Source organism: Vigna angularis, chromosome 7 (assembly GCF_016808095.1).
Source record: "Vigna angularis cultivar LongXiaoDou No.4 chromosome 7, ASM1680809v1, whole genome shotgun sequence".
NCBI classification, from domain to species: Eukaryota; Viridiplantae; Streptophyta; class Magnoliopsida; order Fabales; family Fabaceae; genus Vigna; species Vigna angularis.
Window position 1 is genome coordinate 17897370 of NC_068976.1, and position 22125 is coordinate 17919494.

A 22125-nucleotide genomic window follows, 5' to 3' on the forward strand; every position below is an offset into this window, starting at 1 on the left:
CAATTAGGTTTGTTTTTGCTATTCTGGTTTAGTTAACGCAGGAAAAATCGCTCGCCGTGAGTGTCCATTGGTAATTGAGTAGTTATCAAAACTTGTTGGGAGTTAGCGTGTATCGAGTCAGTGATGTTTGACAATGACATAAGTATAAGGATTCTTTTGTGTTGTGCGACAACTAGGGGATGGAACTATTAATAAAAGAATTAAGATGCTGTTGCAGAGAAAAGCTATTATGTCGGCTTGAAATTTGTTTTAGCTTTTTAGTTAAAAGTAAATGTTAATGTTGTCTTGATATGATATGCAGATTATGAAAGACATATGAAGGGGAAGATAACCCGAGAGATTTTGTTATTCCTCTTTGCCAAGGGAAACCCCTTCTTCTACTACAACTGTGAAAACAGGTTAGTAGCATCTAAAAAGAATACTTCCCCATCGATAGAAAATTATATTTATAAGTCCCTCTTTTCAACTCTCAAATTTTCCAAATAGACCTCTCTAACTACTCTTACCACCTCCTTTACTAACTGGGTTTTCCAGTTACCAGTCATCCATTATCTCTGTAATACACCTTTAATATTGGAATCTCTTGGCGAGGTTCATAACGTATGATGTTTTCCAATGTGATACAAAAACATATAAAATTGGCCTTTATTTATGCTAATTCTAGATCATAATTCTAACTGAATAATGAATCATTGGGGTAAAGAAATATAGGGACTAATCTTGAGAGGTAACGTATGATATATTCAAATTAATTGTAAAATACAGTTGCTGCTATACTATTGAAATTTTGTCAAGTATTCTAACACTCATCAACTTTCGCTGTGTGTTCTATTGTACTAACAATTTCCATTCAATTTTGTTTGGCTTTATTAAATTAATGTTAAAACACTTTCTGTGCTTTTATCAGGAAAAAAAAGTTATGATTACAAGTGCCAGTCATAATAACATCCAGTTTTTAATCATATGCATCTAGGTTGATAGCTATGTATTCTTTCTTGTTTGTTTCAGACTGACAAGAATATTGGGAGCAGGAAAATATAAGAGAAAAGAGGCCAGCTTGTCGGTAGTTATTCAACATTTTTCACCCCTATGATCCAGTAGCATACAGGTTTCATAAGATTTCAGTCCCAATGAAGTATCCATAGTATAGTGATTAAATGAGTACCGTAGTCACTAATGAACCTTGTAATTTAATTTCTTACTATCAGTTTATTTGTACAATATTCCTTTGATTGTTTCGGTGCCCTGATTCTTTTTGTTTACTAAATTCATACCGTGTATGGAGCAACCATTCTAATGTATGGATTATGATAAATAGATATTCATACAATAATTTTTAGCAGCATAGGACACTACTTTTTCCTCTGTATCTATCTCTATGATATCACAAATAACATGTAATACTTTTCTCTCCTTTCTCTTTTTCACTTCGTTGTACACATAGTATTTCTCTTTCTCTTATGATAAGAGTAATATCAGGGTTGAGAAATAAACATATATATCATATAATTATACAATTTTAATAGTTTAATATTGTTGATTTGTGCTGTGCTATCATTCTACATAATGAAAATTCTAGGTTTCACATTGATGCTTGTCTCGATCCTTTAAGTCCAACTGGTCAGAAGTTGTCTGGCATTCTAAGAGTTTTGTGGAAATACATTCAACCCGGCATGAGGATTGTTCTGAATCCATTGGTTTGTTGATATCTCTAGTTCTATATCCACTTTTATTTTTTAAATATTTTGGTTTTGTTCTGCAGCTTATTCCCTCTTTAATGGTCTTCTCAGGCCTTTTGAATAAAAATAATATAAAAAAAAGAATTGTAATTATTTGTCTCTTTCTTTCACATGGAATTTGAGCATGCAAAAGCAAGTGTTGTTGGTCTGGTTAGTAAGGTGAGACCCCCTTGAATCTGGGTTTACTAAGGTCCAAAATTTGAGCATGCAAAAACAAGTGTTGTTGGTCTGGTTAGTAAGGTGAGACCCCCTTGAATCTGGTTTTACTAAGGTCCAAGGCCATCTATTATTATGTTTTATGTTTGTGACCTTTTCGGTTGGCCTTTTGCATTTCTATTTTTACCCAAACTGGTATTACAATTTTGCTTACTCCTTTATGCAATAAACATGCAAAAATAGCTATTTATTCTATGTTGGAAATTTGTTAGTTCGTAACTGTAACAACCTATTTAATTATATGAAATTTGGAAAATACAATTTGAATTAAGAGTATAATATTTTTCCTTTATTCCAATCATGGAGATAATACTATATACATATTACCCTTTGAAGACATCACAGTCGTAGTTGTAGTGTCTTGGAAAGTGAGTTTAGCCTAAGCTTAACCTTAAGAAACTTAAACTTAGCAGCGTTGACTCTTCAATCAATGGCCCAAAAGCATTTATTGCTAACATGCCATTATCTATGTTACTTAATATTAATTTGAACCAGTTTATACTTTTGATATATGAATTAGATGAATTGCCCAAGAAGGTTTCACAAACTGATTTTCCTTGACTTATTTGGTGCAACTTGGTGTTTATGAACATTTTGTCCTGAATTAATCATATCTTTCTGGGTGTTGAACAATGTGTTTCAAAATTGAAGTATTCTCCTTCTCGAGTTCATTTAACTGAATTTAATTATTTTTAAAACTGTATGAAGTTTTTTAATTTTTCATTATCTGAACTTATTGTATTCATGTTCCAATAGATCTTTTATTTCAGTTTAAGGAATAAAGGCACATTATTCAAAAAGAAAATCGTGAAGCTTGGTAGCAAAAAAGCACCTTGTGTACTTATTGTATAATCATCACAATTCATTAGGATTTACAATGTTATTATTAGTATTTTATTGTTTTCTTATAACTTGTTATTTTCACTCTATTTTTTACCTTCTAATCATATTCCTATCATTAATTTGAGTTTAGAAGACATAAAAGCTTTGAATTTTACTTCATAATTTCAGGTGGTACACTTTTTCTATTTGATAGAAAGGCTTTGAGGTACTTTAGAAAGTATGGATATAATTGGAGAAAGAAAAAGGATGGAAAGACTGTGAAAGAAGCTCATGAAAAGTTGAAGGTAATAATTTGGTTAAATTTTGTGTTTATAGTTTAATCAAATCTGTATAATTAGCTTATGCATAAGATTAGTTAATTTTTGTGTTTATAGTTATTTTGGTTAATTTTTGTGTTTATAGTTAATTTCTCTTAAGCCACAGTGGTGTCTAGTGCAAAGTGGCCCTTACCCACTATGTGAAGTTGCTGTGGCAGGATGATTTGGTACAGTGGCAGTTGCAGACCTAATAGCAGGTTGAACGTGGCCTTATCAGGTGCTATAATGTCACTGTTGATTCCATGATCCATATGAACAGATAAATTAAGGCTATTTATGTTATTTAATTTCTGTGGAGGGAGGGGATGCTATTCCCCAAGGCTCATGAGGTGTATGTATATATTTTGGGTTTATGGGTTGGATTCGAGCCAGTGGCCTGTGGCCAATTGCTTGAATGGGAAAGTGCTTGTGTTTGACCTAGTATTACGAGTCAAAAGTTGCATCTCTGCCTTATGTTGATATAAACACTCTTGCCTATATCATATCGTCCTTTTTTAAAAGATCTCAATCTATTTTCTTCATATTCTTTTTGAATTCAAGCAATATAGAAGAATAGGTGTTTTGTAGTCTAGATCTTTGCCTTGAGTGCATGAGTAACTTTTTCATAGATCTATTCTGGTTTATTTTTCCGGGTAACAAAAATATTGTAGTAAATATTGTAGTCCAGATTCCTTTTCTGCGTGGATGTTATGTGCAACTTGTTCCCTCTCCTTCATTTCTCATCCCCTCTTCTTTGTCTAACATCTCTCGGGGTCGATGCTATGGTACTCCTCCTTACATTTCTTCTCTAAAGATAGTTTTTTTTCATACATTTGTCAACTCTTTATGTTTCTTTTCACATTTTCTTAGTTTCTTGTGTTTTCTTGAAATTTTATCTTTCTATTAACATTCTCTCACTCATTCTCTTTCGTACTGTATGATCATTACATGACATTAAAGTTTTATTCAATCATTACTTTTTCAAAGTTGTTTTTTGTTGGAAAATATTTTTTCTTGATTTTCTTTTTTTTTTAGAATGATAGTTTTGAGAAAGAAATGCAAGAATGGGCAAAAGAATTTCATTTCTTTTTCTTGTTTCTTCACTTTTAATTGTCTTTTTATTTATTAATTTATTATTAAACTTTCTTTTAATTGTCTTCTAAATTTTCTCTTTTGTAGGTATGGTACTTAGTACGTAATATTAGAGAGATGTTGGTTTGATTCAAGCTTACTTTGCTTTGTTAATTTCTTTCTTTTTAACATGTTTGGTTTTCTTATTGTAAATTGTAGATTTAGTTTTTGTTAAATATTTAAATCATTTTGCTGTTTCTTAGTTTTATTCAAATATTCGTATGTATTTTTAAACTTTTTTTCTATTTTTATAGTTTAGCTTTGATTTGAACTTTCATTTCTAGTTTTAAACTTGTATAGGTAGTTTGTTTTACTATTTTAAGAGATTTCAGTTTAAGTACAACTGTTGAGTAGTAGTTTTAGTTTCTATCCTGTTTTAGTATTCTGTTTCAGATTTGATAGTGAGATTCTTAGTTATGTGTTGTTTTTAGATAGTGAATTTCTATCCTCTTTTCTTAACTTTCTTTTATAGTTTCAAACTTGTTTAGGTCGATACATTGATGTTCTTTGAGTTTTACAGATTTTGCATGATTACTACTATTTCTAGTTCTTGATTGTTGTTAGAATATTTATCCTATTTATCATGATTATATTATGTCTAGGGTTACCCTATTTATCATGATTATATTGTGTCTAGGTTATCCTATTTATCATGATTATATTGTGTCTAGGTTACCCTATCATGATTATATTGTGTTTAGGGTTACCCTAATTATCATGTACTCTTGTATCAATTTATTTTTATAAATAGAAGATTATGAGAGGGATTAATCAAGCCTTTAAGCATTATTTCTTTTCAATCTCAAGTTGGTATCTGAATCTTTTCTACCGTTAGTCTCCAAACCCTAGTTGTTGTTCGCAATTGTTCGACACTATTTGTCACTGTCTGGCACGGTTTGCCGCTGTGTGGTGCCATTTACTGTTGGCACTATTTTTCCACTATGAGGAGCTGTCCACAAAAGTTTGTCACCATCAACCTCTGTTTCCTGTCATTCCGACGCCGTCCGCTAATGCCCGCCATCGACCACCGCCACAGTTTAGTCTAGTGACCAACGGATCTGCATTGCCTCCTTGAGCCATGGTCAACCCTGCCTGTGTCAAGGGCTAGTTCTCATCCAAGCACCGCCACGTGCGCCACATCTTGTTTTCTCTAGCAAAGTTAGGGGTTTTGTGCGCATCGAGGAGGGTGACCCATCCCTAGTCGTTGCCTCATTCTCATCCACACGCGCTGTCACACACGACTTCTCTCCGATAAGCTTTCGGCGTGTGTCTGTCACATGCCACCTTCCTGGTGTTGGAATCACACGTGCCACTTTCGTTCGTCTTGCTTGACCAAATAAAAAAAAGAAAAAACTCTCTGTTTCAACATTTTAACTCTGTTACAGCATTGTTCATTAGCCTCCCTTCATAATATTTGTTTAGCTTTGCATGTTGTAGCAGTTGTGATGTTCTTGATGACTTGTGTTATTTATTTAAAAGTCTCTGAGGAGAGTCAGTGTTATCAATAGTTAACACCAAGGAATTTCAACACTAAAGTCATGGGTTGAACGTTGCTCATGACATGTGGAGGAGTCTATTTCTGGCAAGATTCAATATCTTAGTCAAACAATTTCACCAGTCCCTTGTTAGATCTGTTTTTGGATGCTTTAATGAATAAAGGAGACTATTATGATCTTCCATCTTCACGATTTGTCATTGTTGTCATTTTCGTCGTTTGTCGTGAGGGGAAGTATGTTTCCAACCACTGCAATATGTTTCCAGCCACTGCATGTCCCATCAGTCAAGATGGTAGTCCTTGCAGTGAGGTATTATGATTATATTGTGTTTAGGGTTATCCTAATTATCATGTACTCTTGTATCAATTTATTTTTATAAATAGAAGATTATGAGATGGATCAATCAAGCCTTCAAGCATTATTTCTTTTCAATCTCAAGTTGGTATCAGAGCAGGTTGTCTGAATCTTTTCTACCGTTGCCGCCAGTGGCACCGGCGGCCTTAAAAATTTCATCTTTTCTTAAATACCTCAATGAGCAGTCCTGTTCTGGTTTCTATCTAGTCTCCAAACCCTAGTTGTTGTTCGCAATTGTTCGACACTATTTGTCACTGTCTGGCACGGTTTGCCGCTGTCTGGTGCCGTTTGTTGCTGTGTGGTGCCATTTACTGTTGGCACTATTTTTCCACTGTGAGGAGCTGTCCACAAAAGTTTGTCACCATCAACCTCTGTTTCTTGTCATTCCGACGCCTTCCGCTAATGCCCGCCACCGACCACCGCCACAGTTCAGTCTAGCGACCAATGGATCTAGATTGCCTCCTTGAGCCATGGTCAACCCTGCCTGTGTCAAGGGCTAGTTCTCATCCAAGCACCGCCACGTGCGCCACATCTGTTCAACCTCCGTCGTCGTTGCCGTCTTGTTTTCTCTGGCAAAGTTAAGGGTTTTGTGCGCATCGAGGAGGGTGACCCATCCCTAGTCGTTGCCTCATCCTCATCCACACGCGCTGTCACGCACGACTTCTCTCCGATAAGCTTTCGGCGCGTGTCTGTCACATGCCACCTTCCTGGTGTTGGAATCACACGTGCCACTGTCGTTCGTCTCGCTTGACCAAATAAAAAAAAGAAAAAACTCTCTGTTTCAACATTTTAACTCTGTTTCAACATTGTTCATTAGCCTCCCTTCATAATATTTGTTTAGCTTTGCATGTTGTAGCAGTTGTGATGTTCTTGATGACTTGTGTTATTTATTTAAAAGTCTCTAAGGAGAGTCAGTGTTATCAATAGTTAACACTAAAGAATTTCAACACTAAAGTCATGGGTTGAACGTTGCTCATGACATGAGGGGAGTCTATTTCTGGCAAGATTCAATATCTTAGTCAAACAATTTCACCAGTCCCTTGTTAGATATGTTTTTGGATGCTTTGATGAATAAAGGAGACTATTATGATCTTCCATCTTCACGATTTGTCATTGTCGTCATTTTCGTCGTTTGTCGTGAGGGGGAGTATGTTTCCAACCACTGCAATATGTTTCCAGCCACTGCATGCCCCATCAGTCAGGATGGTCGTCCTTGCAGTGAGGTATTATGATTATATTGTGTTTAGGGTTATCCTAATTATCATGTACTCTTGTATCAATTTATTTTTATAAATAGAAGATTATGAGAGGGATCAATCAAGCCTTCAAGCATTATTTCTTTTCAATCTCAAGTTGGTATCAGAGCAGGTTGTCTGAATCTTTTCTACCGTTGCCGCCGGTGGCATCGGCGGCCTTAAAAATTTCATCTTTTCTTAAATACCTCAATGAGCAGTCCTGTTCTGGTTTCTATCTAGTCTCCAAACCCTAGTTGTTGTTCGCAATTGTTCGACACTATTTGTCACTGTCTGGCACGGTTTGCCGCTGTCTGGTGCCGTTTGTTGCTGTGTGGTGCCATTTACTGTTGGCACTATTTTTCCACTGTGAGGAGCTGTCCACAAAAGTTTGTCACCATCAACCTCTGTTTCTTGTCATTCCGACGCCTTCCGCTAATGCCCGCCACCGACCACCGCCACAGTTCAGTCTAGCGACCAATGGATCTAGATTGCCTCCTTGAGCCATGGTCAACCCTGCCTGTGTCAAGGGCTAGTTCTCATCCAAGCACCGCCACGTGCGCCACATCTGTTCAACCTCCGTCGTCGTTGCCGTCTTGTTTTCTCTGGCAAAGTTAAGGGTTTTGTGCGCATCGAGGAGGGTGACCCATCCCTAGTCGTTGCCTCATCCTCATCCACACGCGCTGTCACGCACGACTTCTCTCCGATAAGCTTTCGGCGCGTGTCTGTCACATGCCACCTTCCTGGTGTTGGAATCACACGTGCCACTGTCGTTCGTCTCGCTTGACCAAATAAAAAAAAGAAAAAACTCTCTGTTTCAACATTTTAACTCTGTTTCAACATTGTTCATTAGCCTCCCTTCATAATATTTGTTTAGCTTTGCATGTTGTAGCAGTTGTGATGTTCTTGATGACTTGTGTTATTTATTTAAAAGTCTCTAAGGAGAGTCAGTGTTATCAATAGTTAACACTAAAGAATTTCAACACTAAAGTCATGGGTTGAACGTTGCTCATGACATGAGGGGAGTCTATTTCTGGCAAGATTCAATATCTTAGTCAAACAATTTCACCAGTCCCTTGTTAGATATGTTTTTGGATGCTTTGATGAATAAAGGAGACTATTATGATCTTCCATCTTCACGATTTGTCATTGTCGTCATTTTCGTCGTTTGTCGTGAGGGGGAGTATGTTTCCAACCACTGCAATATGTTTCCAGCCACTGCATGCCCCATCAGTCAGGATGGTCGTCCTTGCAGTGAGGTATTATGATTATATTGTGTTTAGGGTTATCCTAATTATCATGTACTCTTGTATCAATTTATTTTTATAAATAGAAGATTATGAGAGGGATCAATCAAGCCTTCAAGCATTATTTCTTTTCAATCTCAAGTTGGTATCAGAGCAGGTTGTCTGAATCTTTTCTACCGTTGCCGCCGGTGGCATCGGCGGCCTTAAAAATTTCATCTTTTCTTAAATACCTCAATGAGCAGTCCTGCTCTGGTTTCTATCTAGTCTCCAAACCCTAGTTGTTGTTCGCAATTGTTCGACACTATTTGTCACTGTCTGGCACGGTTTGCCGCTGTCTGGTGCCGTTTGTTGCTGTGTGGTGCCATTTACTGTTGGCACTATTTTTCCACTGTGAGGAGCTGTCCACAAAAGTTTGTCACCATCAACCTCTGTTTCCTGTCATTCCGACGCCGTCCGCTAATGCCCGCCACCGACCACCGCCACAGTTTAGTCTAGCAACCAATGGATCTGGATTGCCTCCTTGAGCCATGGTCAACCCTGCCTGTGTTAAGGGCTAGTTCTCATCCAAGCACCGCCACGTGCGCCACATCTGTTCAACCTCCGTCGCCGTTGCCGTCTTGTTTTCTCTGGCAAAGTTAGGGGTTTTGTGCGCATCGAGGAGGGTGACCCATCCCTAGTCGTTGCCTCATTCTCATCCACACGCGCTGTCATGCACGACTTCTCTCCGATAAGCTTCCGGCGCGTGTCTGTCACATGCCACCTTCCTGGTGTCGGAATCACACATGCCACTGTCGTTCGTCTCGCTTGACCAAATAAAAAAAAAGAAAAAACTCTCTGTTTCAACATTTTAAGTCTGTTTCAGCATTGTTCATTAGCCTCCCTTCATAATATTTGTTTAGCTTTGCATGTTGTAGCAGTTGTGATGTTCTTGATGACTTGGGTTATTTATTTAAAAGTCTCTGAGGAGAGTCAGTGTTATCAATAGTTAATACCAAGGAATTTCAACACTAAAGTCATGGGTTGAACGTTGCTCATGACATGAGGGGGAGTCTATTTCTGGCAAGATTCAGTATCTTAGTCAAACAATTTCACCAGTCCCTTGTTAGATTTGTTTTTGGATGCTTTGATGAATAAAGGAGACTATTATGATCTTCCATCTTCACGATTTGTCATTGTCGTTATTTTCGTCGTTTGTCGTAAGGGGGAGTATGTTTCCAACCACTGCAATATGTTTCCAGCCATTGCATGCCCCATCAGTCAGGATGGTAGTCCTTGCAGTTTTTTCCTTTTAGCCACTGCAGCCCCCATCACCTCGTCAGTCAGTGATGTCAGTGCTTGTAGTTTTGTCGCTTCCAGCCACTACAGGCCCCATCAGTCAGTGATGACAATTTAGTCCCTGCAGGCCCCATTAGTCAGTAATGGCAATTTAGTCCCTACAGTGAGGGGGAATATGTTTCCAGCCACTACAAACCCCCTTAGTCAGTGATGGCAATTTAATTCCTACAGGTTCCATCAGTCAATGATGGCAATTTAGTTCCTGCAGGCCCCATCAGTCAATAATGGCAATTTAGTCCCTGCAATGAGGGGAGTATGTTTCCAGCTACTAGTCAGAGGCCCCAACTAGTCAGAGATGACAGTCCCTACTTTCAGCCACTGCATGCCCCAATTAGTCAGAGATGGCACTCCTTGCAGTTTTGTTGCTTTCAGCCACTGCAGGCCCCAACTAGTCAGAGATAGCAGTCCCTGCATTTTTGTCGCTTTTAGCCATGCAAGCCCCATCCTTACTTGATGGCAATCCAGTCTCTGCAGTTTGTCGTTGTCTACCACTCATCATTCACTTTTGATGGAAATCAACTTTGTCAAAGTCATCCTACTTGAAGGTTCATGGTGCTAGATGAAGTTCCGTGGTTGTTCAATATTATTCTCCAAAAGCTTATGAGGAGTCTCTTTGGTTACGCTGGTTTGTGAGTCCAATTTGGTTTATAGACATTCTCTCTTGATGGTCTGAAACATATGTACATCTTATTCGAAGTCAGAGTTACCACGTCTATTGCCTCAACATTTTAGACAAGTGAATTTTGTTAGACTGAGTTTATTTATTCCAAGCTTGGCACATACAATTTTTATGCTATAGCTTGAGGGGGAGTGTTAGAATATTTAACCTATTTATCATGATTATATTATGTCTAGGGTTACCCTATTTATCATGATTATATTGTGTCTAGGTTACCCTATTTATCATGATTATATTATGTCTAGAGTCCTAAGAGACCTAAAAGCCCCTAGAGTCGAAATATCCCTCAGAGCCCTTAAAAGCCCTTAGAGCTCTAAAAGCCCTCATAGCCCTAAAAGCCCTTAGAGCCTTAATAATCCTAAGATCCTTTAGAGCTCTTAGAGCACTTATAGTCCTAAAATCCCTCAGAGTTTTAAAAGCCCTTAGAGTCTTGAAAGCCCTTCGAGCCCTTAGAACCCTAAAAGCCCTTAGAGCCCTTAGAGTCCTCAAAGCCCTTAGAACCCTCAAAGCCCTTAGAGTCCTAAAATCTCTTAGAGCCCTCAAACCCCTTAGAGCTCTAAAAGCCCTTACAGTGTGTGTGTTTTAGCGTGTTTGGGTGTGTTTGTGTGAGTGTGTTTGCATGCATAATATGTTTGTGCGTGGGTGTGTGTTTTTACAGTTGTGTGTGTGTGTGTTTGGGTGAGTGTGTGTGTGTTTGTGTGTGTAATATGTGTGTATGAGTGTGTGTGTGCGAGTGTGTTTGTGTGTGTGTCAGTTTTATTGTGTGTGTTTATGTGTATGTGTGTGTGGGTTTGTGTGTGCGTTTGTTTGGGTTTAAGTGTTTGTGTGAGTGTGTGTGCGTCTTTTTTTTTAGTGTGTCTGTTTTTGTTTTTATATTTATGTGTGAGTTTGTGTCTATGTGTGTTTTTGTCTCTGTGTGCCTATGTGTGTGTGTATGTTTATATGCATGTTTATGTGTTTTTGTTGTGTGAGTGTGTTTGTATGTGTATGTGTGTTTGTTTGTATGTGTGTTAGCGAGTGTAATGTGTGTTAGCGAGTGTAATGTGTGTGTGTGTGTATATTTATAAGGTTGTGTGTGTGTAGTTGTTTGTCTTTGTGTTTTTGTGTGTTAGTGAGTGTTTATGTGTGTGTGTAGGTATGCGTGTGGGTATGTGTATGTGTATGTGTGTGTATATGTGTTTGGGTTGGGGTAGGTTAGGTTAGGTTGTGTGAGGTTGGGCGGGATGTGGTTGGGTTGGGTTGGGTTGGATTGGGGTTAGGGTCAAGGTTGGGTTGCCCTTAGAGCCTTAAAAGCCCATGAGTCCTAAAAGCCCTTAGAGCCCTAACAATAATAAGAGTCCTAACAATAATAAGAGCCTTTAGAGCACTTAGAGCTTTAAAAGTCCTTAGAGTCCTGAAAGCCCTTAGAGTCTTGAAAGCCCTTGGAGTCCTCAAAGCCCTTAGAGCCCTCAAAATCGTTAGAGTCCTAAAAGCCCTTAAAGCCCTAATAGCCCTTAGAGTCCTAATAGCCCTTAGAGTCCTGAAACCTCTTAGAGCCCTTAGAAGCGCTAAAAGTCCTTAGAGCCCTAAAAGCCTTTAAAGCCCAAAAAGCCCTTCGAGCCTCAGAAGCCCTTACAGCCCCAAAAGCCCTTAGAGCCCTAAAAAGCCCTTAGAGCCGTAATAGCTCTTAGAGCCCTAAAAGCCCTCAGAGACTTAAAAGCCCTTAGAGCCGAAATAGCCCTTAGAGCCCTTAAAAGCTCTTAGAACCCTCAAAGCCCTTAGAGCCGTCGAAGCCCTTAGAGCACTCAAAGCCTTTAAAGTCCTAAAAGCCCTTGAGCCCTGAAAGTCCTTAGAGCCTTAAGAATCCTAAGAGCCTTTAAAGCCCTTAGAGCCCTCAAAGCCGTTAGAGCCCTCAAAGCCTTTAGAGCCCTCAAAGTCCTTAGAGCCCTCAAAGTCCTTAGAACCCTCAAAGCCCTTAGAGTCCTAAAAGCCCTTGGAGCCCTCAAACCCATTAGAGCCCTAAAAGCCCTTAAGAGACCTAAAAGCTCTAAATCCTTTAAGCTCTTAGAGCCCTAAAAGCACTTAGAGCCCTAACCGCCATTAGAGCCCTTATAGACCTTAGAGCCCTTAGAACCCTAAGATCCCTAACCGTCCTAAAGGAAAGTGTGCATATCATGGGTATTGGATTCAGATACCTTAGGACCCCAAAGAGGGCCTATTTTTCCAAGATGTCTTCTTGAGACATAGTATGCTTTAAGTATTCATATTAATCCTGTTGCCAAAACTGTATTGATCTTATTCTATTTTCTAATTTGTCCCAATTATAGTTGATTAGGTTTGAGCTTCTCATCTATGTTTTCATGTTATATGGTGTTGAATATCTTGTTTACCTTTTCCATTCATAGTCATAGTTTTAGTTTTATATTTTACACTTCATTCTATATTGTTCTTCTTTCATTCCCTTAGGAGATTAATTGTTCTTCTGATTTTAGATTCTGTCATTAATAATGTTCAGGTTTTTGTATTGCATTAGTATATCATTTTAGGTTAGGATTCATGCATTAATTTTCTTTCTTTGCATTTATTCATCCATACACCATTCATTCTAATTCTTCATTATCAGTGCATATATTTTTACATAGTTTCTGTTTTCATCACATTATCTTGCATTCATTGATTAGATTTAGTAGATACATGCATTATTAGTTAGTTTCATATTTTTAAACCCGCTGCTGAGGAGGTCGAGCCACGCGCTAATACTTCTCCCGTGAAGGTCAAAGACAGTGTTGTGATTGTCCTAGAGGTGAGATTTTTAAAATGGTACATTATAAAATTGTAAGACAATTGTTTATTTTGATGCATTTTTGTGTTTGGAATTGGTATTGGTTTGGGTTCTGAGATTTTTAGTGATATGATTTGGTTTTCCAGTGGTAGTTGTAATTGCACCTTCATTCTGTGTTTACTGATTTAGGTTCTTCCTGTATATATGTGATTATGTGAGTTTATAGGGTATAAAAATAGGGTTATAGATACTGATGTGATGGATTTATTTAGAAATAAAACAATGAAGAATTATAGAATACATTGAAATATTTGGAAGAAGGGTTTTGGATGAAGATGAAGAGTGAAAGAGATATAGAGATATGGAGTGAAATGGGTTCATTGCTTGTATAAGTGATTTGGTTGGTGATTACTCTGTAATTTGTGTAATGAGTAATTGTAGTATTACTGACATTACTAGTAAATAATGAAGACAAGATTTTGTATTTCTATCGGCTGAGAGATCTCTCTCAAGCTTGATTCTTAATCTATACATTGTCCACTATCACTTCTGACTGCCCTCTGCAGCTGGTGCACCTCATCCAACAAGAAGCAATTGTGGTGGTCATTGAGGCAACGACTATCCATTCTCCATTATCGCTTTTGGCTGCCCTAGTTGCCGACCTCCATAGCTGGTGCACCTCATCCAACAAGAAGCAACTGTGGTGGTCATTGAGGCAACGACTATGCATTCTCCATTATCGCTTCTGGTCGCCCCCTGCCACTGCTGACCTCTAGATTTGGTGCACCTCGTCCAGCGACAAACATAGTGAGCATTGAGGCAACAAATTCCACACAACCACCACATGCTACCCTTCTATAAAGCTTAGTCATGAGTGTGAGGTCCACACACCAGACTACGATGACCAAAAAACCACTACATTTCTTCCCGTGGTCTCATGGGCTCCTCTAGTCTCAATTTTATCCTTCTTTAGGACTTCAAACCTTGTCTTAGTTGTGGATTATAAAAGAAATCATATGTTAGACTTCTAAAAAATCTTTAGTTGAGATTGTTAGATGACGTTTGTAGAAATCATAACCTTTCTAGACTTTAACCCGAGACCCCAAATCATAACTCCTAAATGCAAAACTGTAATTTTTTAATTTTGTTATACTTTTTTATTTTAATAATTATTGTAGTAATACTTTTTTATTTTTTGTCATACAACAAAAAAAGTGAACAAGGACATATGGCATATGTTATTAGAAAAATATAAACTTAAGTACTCTCGATTAGTTAGTTTTAAGATGATAATAATTTTGTGGCAAATGAAAAGAGGAAAAAATGGGTATATCATGGACCTGATCATCAATAAAGTAAGATGTGATTTCGGGGTGACCCATTTGGACAATTACCAATTGCTACCCCAGAAGGCGAAGGAACCCTGTACTTCCACATTCACAAAACCTAACATCAATTTCTAGATATCTATCATCAACCTAGAGCGCCTGTGCACAATTTGATCTCCAAGCAGTACAAAAAAATCTTCTATCTTCCTGTCACTTGCAATTAGCTGTGCTACCTGAAGCCTTTTTTCATTGGTGTCAAATTTGCCACCTCTTCCCTCTGGACCAGGTTTACCTTTTTCTCTTGTCTTTTTGGTTTTGGTTCTTGACAAGCCTGTGTAATTGTTTTTTCCACCCATTGTTTACTTCATGCAATTCGTGCACAAATTTTGTGATTTAAATTGCTTATTGTACTTTTAAACTTATTGTATAGTTGTATCTGAAATTACATAATCTGATTTCAGGATGTTTGGATGTGCAAAACTGATAGATATACCTTTATAGGCTAGCTTATTCACCATTTATGACAAATGAAATCTATTCATAATACTCCATTTTTCAATTATAGCAATATTTAATATAAATAAAAAGAAATTGGTGACCATAGGTTGAAGTACATAAACCCCAAAATGATTATATATGAGATATGAGAAGATGATTAAGGAGAATACATTTCCCATGAACTTGCGGAGGTTACTGGAATTGTTGGCAAAAAGTGTACATGAGAATGATTGGCTGTCACGTACACACCAAACATGGCAATTTCTAGAATATCTTTGGAAGTGCCTAGAGATGACATCGTATCTTTCCTATTACCAACAAACACCAACAAATACCAATACCAGCAGCAACAGAATCAAGCACTGTGTTTGAAATCAATCAATAAATAAAGAGGAAATTTTATCTGAATCAGTCACCATAACCAAACATAAACAGAGATATGAAATATTTCATTTTCACCTGAGCGAACCAGGATATATGCAAAGTTATCTTATTGAGTTGATAATGTGACTGAAGCATCACCTTATATTTTTTTTACTTGAATGTTGCTGCAAAATAAATCATTGATTACTAGTCTGCTGTTTTTGGTAAGTTCTTAAACTTGATGTCGGCCTGTTTAGTTCCTAAAAGAGGAAGGTAGGGGGAGGGGGAAACCGAGTTGTTATATTTTGTGAATGTATAGTTGCTGGTTTATTATATTTATGTTTAAATGTGTAACTTGCAAAGTTCGCACATGAACTAGCTGCCAATTTTGACATTTTGGTTTGACTCCGTTTTTGGCGGGTCAATTTGTTGGTAAATATAAGGCTGTGCATGTAATTGCCTTATTGATATCAACACATGGTAAGCCTTCTTTCTTAAAAGTTATTTGCCTCTGATATATTCTGATGATCCTTTGTCACCTCTTTTTTAGTTGTCTTGTCATTCTCTCTCAATCGGTTGTTGTTCTTCCTCTGTTGCTTGGCTCATTTCTTAACAGGTATTTCCAATCTTGTTAAATTTGGCATGCAGGCAGATTCCATATGTTTAATGATCGCAACTGTGTTTAATGGAGGTTGTTGTCCTTGTTGCTCTGATCACGTTCAGAGTTATTGGGTTCCTTTCCTACACTTCAGATTCCAAAACTGTGCTTAATTGAAACTTTGAATTGTATAAATTTCTTGTGTTTATGTTAACATCATGGCTAACAATGGCAACTCCTCCTCCAAAACCCAACCCCCTTATGCTCCTAGTCCTAACCATCAAAATTTCTTACAAAACAATGGTGTGGGCATGACACCCCAGCCCCAGTTTTGTTCTGGCAACCACCATAGCCAAAGCTTGGCGCCAAACGGTAGGAGGCAAGGGGAAGCAAGCCGAGCGGTGGAAGGCATGGAAAGGTCAGGTCCAACGATAGAAGGCGGTGAAGAGCTGGAGCCGAACAGTAGGGTGCAGGGGAAGCAAAGCCGAACGGGAGCTGGACCCGATCGGTTGAAGAGTGACTATCCTAAGTGGGACAATAGTTAGGATAGGCGGGAAATATTTAGAAATAATTATAGTAAATAAGAATATATCTTAAGGAAATATTTTATTTAGAATAATATTCATATTTTATTCTAGGGAATAATTAGTATAAATAAGGCTAGAGGCTATTGTTAGGGTCATGCTTTTGGTTTGAGAGTCTTGTGAAGGAGGTTATGCTCCAGAATAATTGACGGAAGTTATGCTCCCAATTATTGTTTATTCTATTTGATTCAGTTATTCTTATCAATAAAAGAGGTTTATTCATCCATTTTCTATTACTCATTGTCTGTGAGAGTGTGAGGGATTGTTCTGGTTACGTTCTGGTTACGTTTCCTACTCAGATACGTAACAGTATACCAAACGGCCAATTTTGTGCCCCTTATCTTGTGCAGAATACCTACACAAATGCCAAGCCCTGGTTCCTGCCCCATGTTTGGGTTTCCAAACCAACGGCCTCAGGCTATGGTCCCTCAGTAAGTCCACAGTTAGGTTTTGAGCCTGGAGGGCAGGTCCGGCTGCAAATTGACCCGAATGAGAAAAACCTTGCACCACCAAACGTGAATGCAAATGCTTTGGTATCATGGTTACCTCCATCTTGTTCAAGGTAGTCATGGTAACCTTGGCCAACGAACCACATTTCAACAAAGGCAAACCACGACATATACATTTTCCCATTTAGTTTCCAAGCGGTAATGGAAGGAATTCTAGAGGAAATAGTAGGTCTAGTAGACATTTCAATCACACTTTGAGGAAACTAACAGGGACAAAGAACTAGCCAATAAGAAAACCTTAGCAAACCCATTAACCAAGTCAGAGAACAAAAGGACGGTAGGGACTAAAACGACACTAAGGAAGTCTGGCGTGCCCTAACCAGGAGTCGCAACGTTGCTCTGGTGAAAGGAAGGTGGCATGCGGACACACCCAACAGTAGGGAGGAGAAAGTGCATGTTTGGAGGCGCATGGAGTAGAGATAGGCTTAGGGACTGATGGGGTTGGCCGTTGCTTGGAGAGACGCTCTAGTTCCAATGGTTGTTGAAGAAAATTTTGGCGGTAGACAACAACAATAGATGACAATGAAAAAGGCACCCAAGAAGGCTGAGACCAATACAACGATATTGACTCACTCAAATACTAACTTAAGATTAATAAGAGAGAAAATATATTTTAGAGGGCTTAAAAGACCCCTCTTATATCTCATACTTATAATGATAAAAGATTGATACAATGAGAAGATGGAAGATCAAAAGGCTGAACTAGAAACCTAGGTACAACTTATAGGTACAACAGATAGTAGTTCCAAATTTAATACTTATTCTAACATCCACAACCACAGATAACCTGATAAATTGAGTGGACAAAGACAAGAAAAATACTTGTGTCCTTGGGTTATTTAGGTTTGGGTTTTCTAGGCCCAAAAATGGTTGATGGCTAACCCTGATAGTCATAGTGGGAAAAGGAATGGGCAGGAAAAACATAACAGTGCCACACTGACAAAACTCATGCGTAGCTGCAAACTGTTGCTCGAAAAAGATGGGTGTTGGTGAGAAAGAATGTGCTCACGTTAGTGGGAAAATTAAGCTTTCATTTAAAGTTGAAATCTCCAATTCAATGGAAGAGAGATGAATGCCATCATCACCTGAAAAGCCATAGGTGACACTTACACAAGGCTCAATTAAGGTTCTTTCAATGCCTTAGCACCACCCATAAAATGCCCCAATTTCACCATTTATCACAACCACTATTTAAAATTGTGATGATATTTAAGTTTCATAATGACCAAGAGCGTATCTGCTACACTATCCCACTATATCATTCTATTGATAACTATGATTTCAAAAACCACAGAATTTTTTTTGAAAATGTGGATATAAACACACGCACGTATGGGGAGGGGTCAAAAAGAATGACAAAACAAGACAAATAGATATAAAAAATGACTCCATTTTATTTATTTTGACGTCTCTGTGTAACTAGATATTACAGAGAACCCATAAAATTTTATTCCAAGATATTGAAAATTGCATTAATATGTTAGTATGAACTAAATGCCAAACTGAAATGAGAAATATATTTTCAAAATTTCAGAAGTTAAACTTATACACACACACACACAGCAGTAAAAAAGAACCTTGAAGTTCACAATTTCCCCAAACTTCAAGAATTCTGTGTGGACATCCTCATCAAATTCTTCAAAGCAGCGATCAATCTCTTCATCTGTATACTGGAAAAGGGGTTAAAGAGGTCAAAAAACATATTATGCATTAAAATATGATATTACATAAGGTCCTTTATACAAGAAACAAAGGGGTGTCATTTTCTGGCCCTAATTACAGAAAATATACAACTATTCTAAAATATATTAATTGATAACTTTCTTTTATACACTAAATTTATTGTCAATTCTATTGATGAGATAGTAATTCATTTCTCATAAAGGTGGATGCATGCATTGGATTATTAACTATATAATATGCAGTAGTTGGTAGGAAAAACTATCCTTTGAATTACGAGTAATGTCAACATATATAATATAACTAACACTTACACTATTTACTTCTATGGGTGTTCCTGAAATAATATTTTAGTTTGTAGCATTGTTAATAAAATTAACTAACTTTACTATTTTCCTCAAATTCAAATCAGTTATTTGTTTCTCATATAAAGGAATAGAGGTAGTAATAATACATATAAAGCATTAAAACAACCAAATACACACATGTCATTTAATACATTTTTGTATGATACAAGCATAAATTTAATAAACCTGACCATTGAATCACGGGATATTATCTTTATGATCATGCATACACAAACTATGGAACATTCATAAGTATGCAATATTATTATAGAAAAACACTTACATTTTCAAAATATATTTGTGTTAACATGAAGTAGCATAATGAAGGCTCAACTACATCTATTTGAAGAATACATCCAATCTGATGTTTGCATAGATGGAATTCAATGTACAAGGAGTTATCAAACACTGTAAATATGACAAGACTTATTCTTGGAACTAAACACATGTTTGGATGAACTCATTGAGGCAAAAAATAGTTTAACTCAAGGGTTCTTAAGAGTATTTTTAGGGAAAAAAGGATCAATTATTTACTAAACGATCATTATTTACCAAACATATTGTAATAGGAACAAATACACATAGCATATGTGTGTGTGCCTTGTGCCTAGAAGACGAAGTACTAAAAGTGCTAGTTTGTTTTTTCAGAACCTAAAATAGTCTTTATAAGTTATCAAAAGTTTTCGATAAAAGTAAAACCATTCTAATTAATTTCTATGGATTATAAAAAAGAATGTGAAGAGAAATAGTGAAATAGATGTCCGTTTCAGCTTTCTCTAGAGTGCATAAGGAGTGAAAAAGATACTACAAATTTTGGTTCATGGCGTATGGGATGTTGTATGATATTGGAAATCAAAAAGAAGAAATAACATACAAAAACCCGAAGAAAGTGCACCCTCAACTTTATACAGAAGGTTGGCAGGTAGGACACAAAAGAGAAACCAAAAGAAAATCCTCTGCCACAACAGCTGCATTGACAGAAACTGCCTACGAAATCCTAACACTCTACTCCAACCCAATGCAAACGTTGGAAATCTGAATAAAATATTTGCTTCATTCTTTAGACCCTAAACCCTAAAAGTTCATAACCTGAGAAGAAAGGTTTAGCAAGGGCTCGAGTGCACTGGGATCAAACTTGCGGGCAAAGAGGTAACAAATGGAAGTCATCTCGGAATTATATCGACAGAGGGAACCGTTGTTCCTTAAAGCCTGAATAAAATCGGCAGTTATATTAGCTCTCCCAAAGCTTGCAGGATGAGGACCCAACATTGACCAGTCAACCCATGTGATGGTACGGTTGGAATTAAGAGGACCATGAAACATGTTCAAGAAGGTTGGAATGTAATGCTCATCTGGGTAGCAGGCAGGCTTACAGTATTTTCGGAAGAGGGAAAAATATTGGGTGTCAGAGATTATATACACAGCAAGAAGACGATTGAGTTCAAACCACTGAGAGCCTTTACGCCAGTGTCGAAGTTGAATATGAGGAAGCATACTGCGACTGTAGCGACCGCGGCCATAGCGGGTGGGATCATCGTAGGATTCAACAAAACTGTGGGCGGAGTCTGTGAGATATCGGTAGACAGTGGGGAAGTTGTAGATTGGGATGCAGCTCTCGGAAAGGAGAACAAACCGCTCATTGGAGAAGTCCAACAGAGCATTTGCCAAAAGCCGTCTCTCAGCATCTGCCAGCGTCACTGTGCCCCACGAAACATCCTGATCACAATCCAATATCATGTCTGAGCACATCACGGAACCAAACAAAAAGGAAAAAAAAAACGAGAGTATTTGTGATTTACCTGGCTGGGGATTTGGCGCCCGTAGAAAGGGGAAGACTCGGAGACGTTGAGATGGAATCGCGGAGGCGCGTGGACGTAGATGCTGAAGAGAGGGGCGTGGCCGTTGAAGAATCTCTCCCAGAGGGGCAACATGGGAAGGGGACCCCTGGTCAGAAACATGAAAGCCACCTTCGGGATTCTGCGGAAAGGGTACCCTTCTTTCTTCGGCATCAAGGAAGCCCTCCAGAACAGCTCATCGTCCGACAGAGTATGAGTGAGGTTGGGCGGATGAAGGAACTCCCCCATGTCGAGAGGCGGAGGAGGAGGAGGAGGGGAAGAAGGCGGTGGTGGTGGTGGTGGTGGTGGTGAGGCTGCGGTGGAAGAACAGTTGGAAATAGGGATATAATTGTTAGGGTGATGAGGGTTGCGGTAGGGCTGAGATATGAAATTGGTGTTGTGGATGTGAGAGCTAGTGGTGAGACCCATGACGACTCCCCCCGCAAAGACGACGAGGTATGTGAGGATTTGGGCCAATTTGAGGAGCCCCGCGTGCTTGTCTCCCTCCTCCCTCTCCCTCTGATTCCGACCCATCCTTTCCTTTCCCTTCCCTTCTGATCCACCGATCCTGAACACCACGCCGCCGTGACCACTTTCACTCGCTCACTTGTATCACTCGGATGAATTCATACACACATGTATCGATCATCACCCTCCCACCGCTTCAACTGCCAATCGATTCCCTCTGTTTCTCGACCCAATCGCAATCACTCTCTGATATCGATGATGCGATCAACGTCTCTTTCTCTCTTTCTCTTTCTCACTCACCCTTTTCTCTCCTTCCCATCTGCCACCTCACTATTCCTCACCTAAACTAAACTAATTTCAAATTCAATTCCATTTTTATCTCTTATATTATTCATCTCTCTTCATATTTATTTAAATTTAAAAACTCTTTTGTGTAAAATGATATAAAATCGAAACTTAAAAACTATAATATTTTATCTTTACCACAATACGGTGATAAAAAAGACAACTTAATTGAAAGTAAACAATTTGGATAGATTGAAAAACAAAATATTTCGCATAATTCATATGTTCACAAATCATCTAC

The 22125-nt window shown here is 38.1% G+C and overlaps 1 protein-coding gene and 2 long non-coding RNA genes across 8 annotated transcripts; 2 read left to right on the forward strand and 1 right to left on the reverse strand.

The window, feature by feature from the left end:
• The first annotated feature begins 301 nt into the window (after positions 1 to 301).
• Positions 302 to 1414, forward strand: LOC108320159 (uncharacterized). Its single transcript, XR_001831364.1, has 2 exons — positions 302 to 398; positions 1009 to 1414. It is a non-coding gene; the product is annotated as an uncharacterized LOC108320159 (long non-coding RNA).
• Positions 1415 to 1851: 437 nt separating this feature from the next.
• On the forward strand, positions 1852 to 3598 carry LOC108320160 (uncharacterized). Its single transcript, XR_001831365.2, has 3 exons — positions 1852 to 1979; positions 2967 to 3082; positions 3201 to 3598. It is a non-coding gene; the product is annotated as an uncharacterized LOC108320160 (long non-coding RNA).
• Positions 3599 to 15160: 11562 nt separating this feature from the next.
• Positions 15161 to 21865, reverse strand: LOC108320171 (glycosyltransferase BC10). Of its 6 annotated transcripts, none has more exons than XM_052880189.1 (4): positions 21036 to 21856; positions 20326 to 20952; positions 18787 to 18879; positions 15161 to 15463 (listed from the first exon to the last, which is right to left on the reverse strand). In XM_052880189.1, the coding sequence occupies exons 1-4, from the start codon at positions 21603 to 21605 to the stop codon at positions 15176 to 15178; spliced, it is 1578 nt and encodes a 525-aa protein (XP_052736149.1). In that variant the 5' UTR covers positions 21606 to 21856; the 3' UTR covers positions 15161 to 15175. The 6 variants fall into 6 exon arrangements, 5 of the variants coding, with proteins under 5 accessions (XP_052736149.1, XP_017407008.1, XP_052736150.1 ...); XM_017551519.2 differs by having other exon boundaries at positions 15452 to 15517; positions 21036 to 21852; XM_052880190.1 differs by lacking the exon at positions 15161 to 15463 and adding an exon at positions 17954 to 18294 and having other exon boundaries at positions 21036 to 21852.
• Between the last annotated feature and the right edge of the window lie 260 nt (positions 21866 to 22125).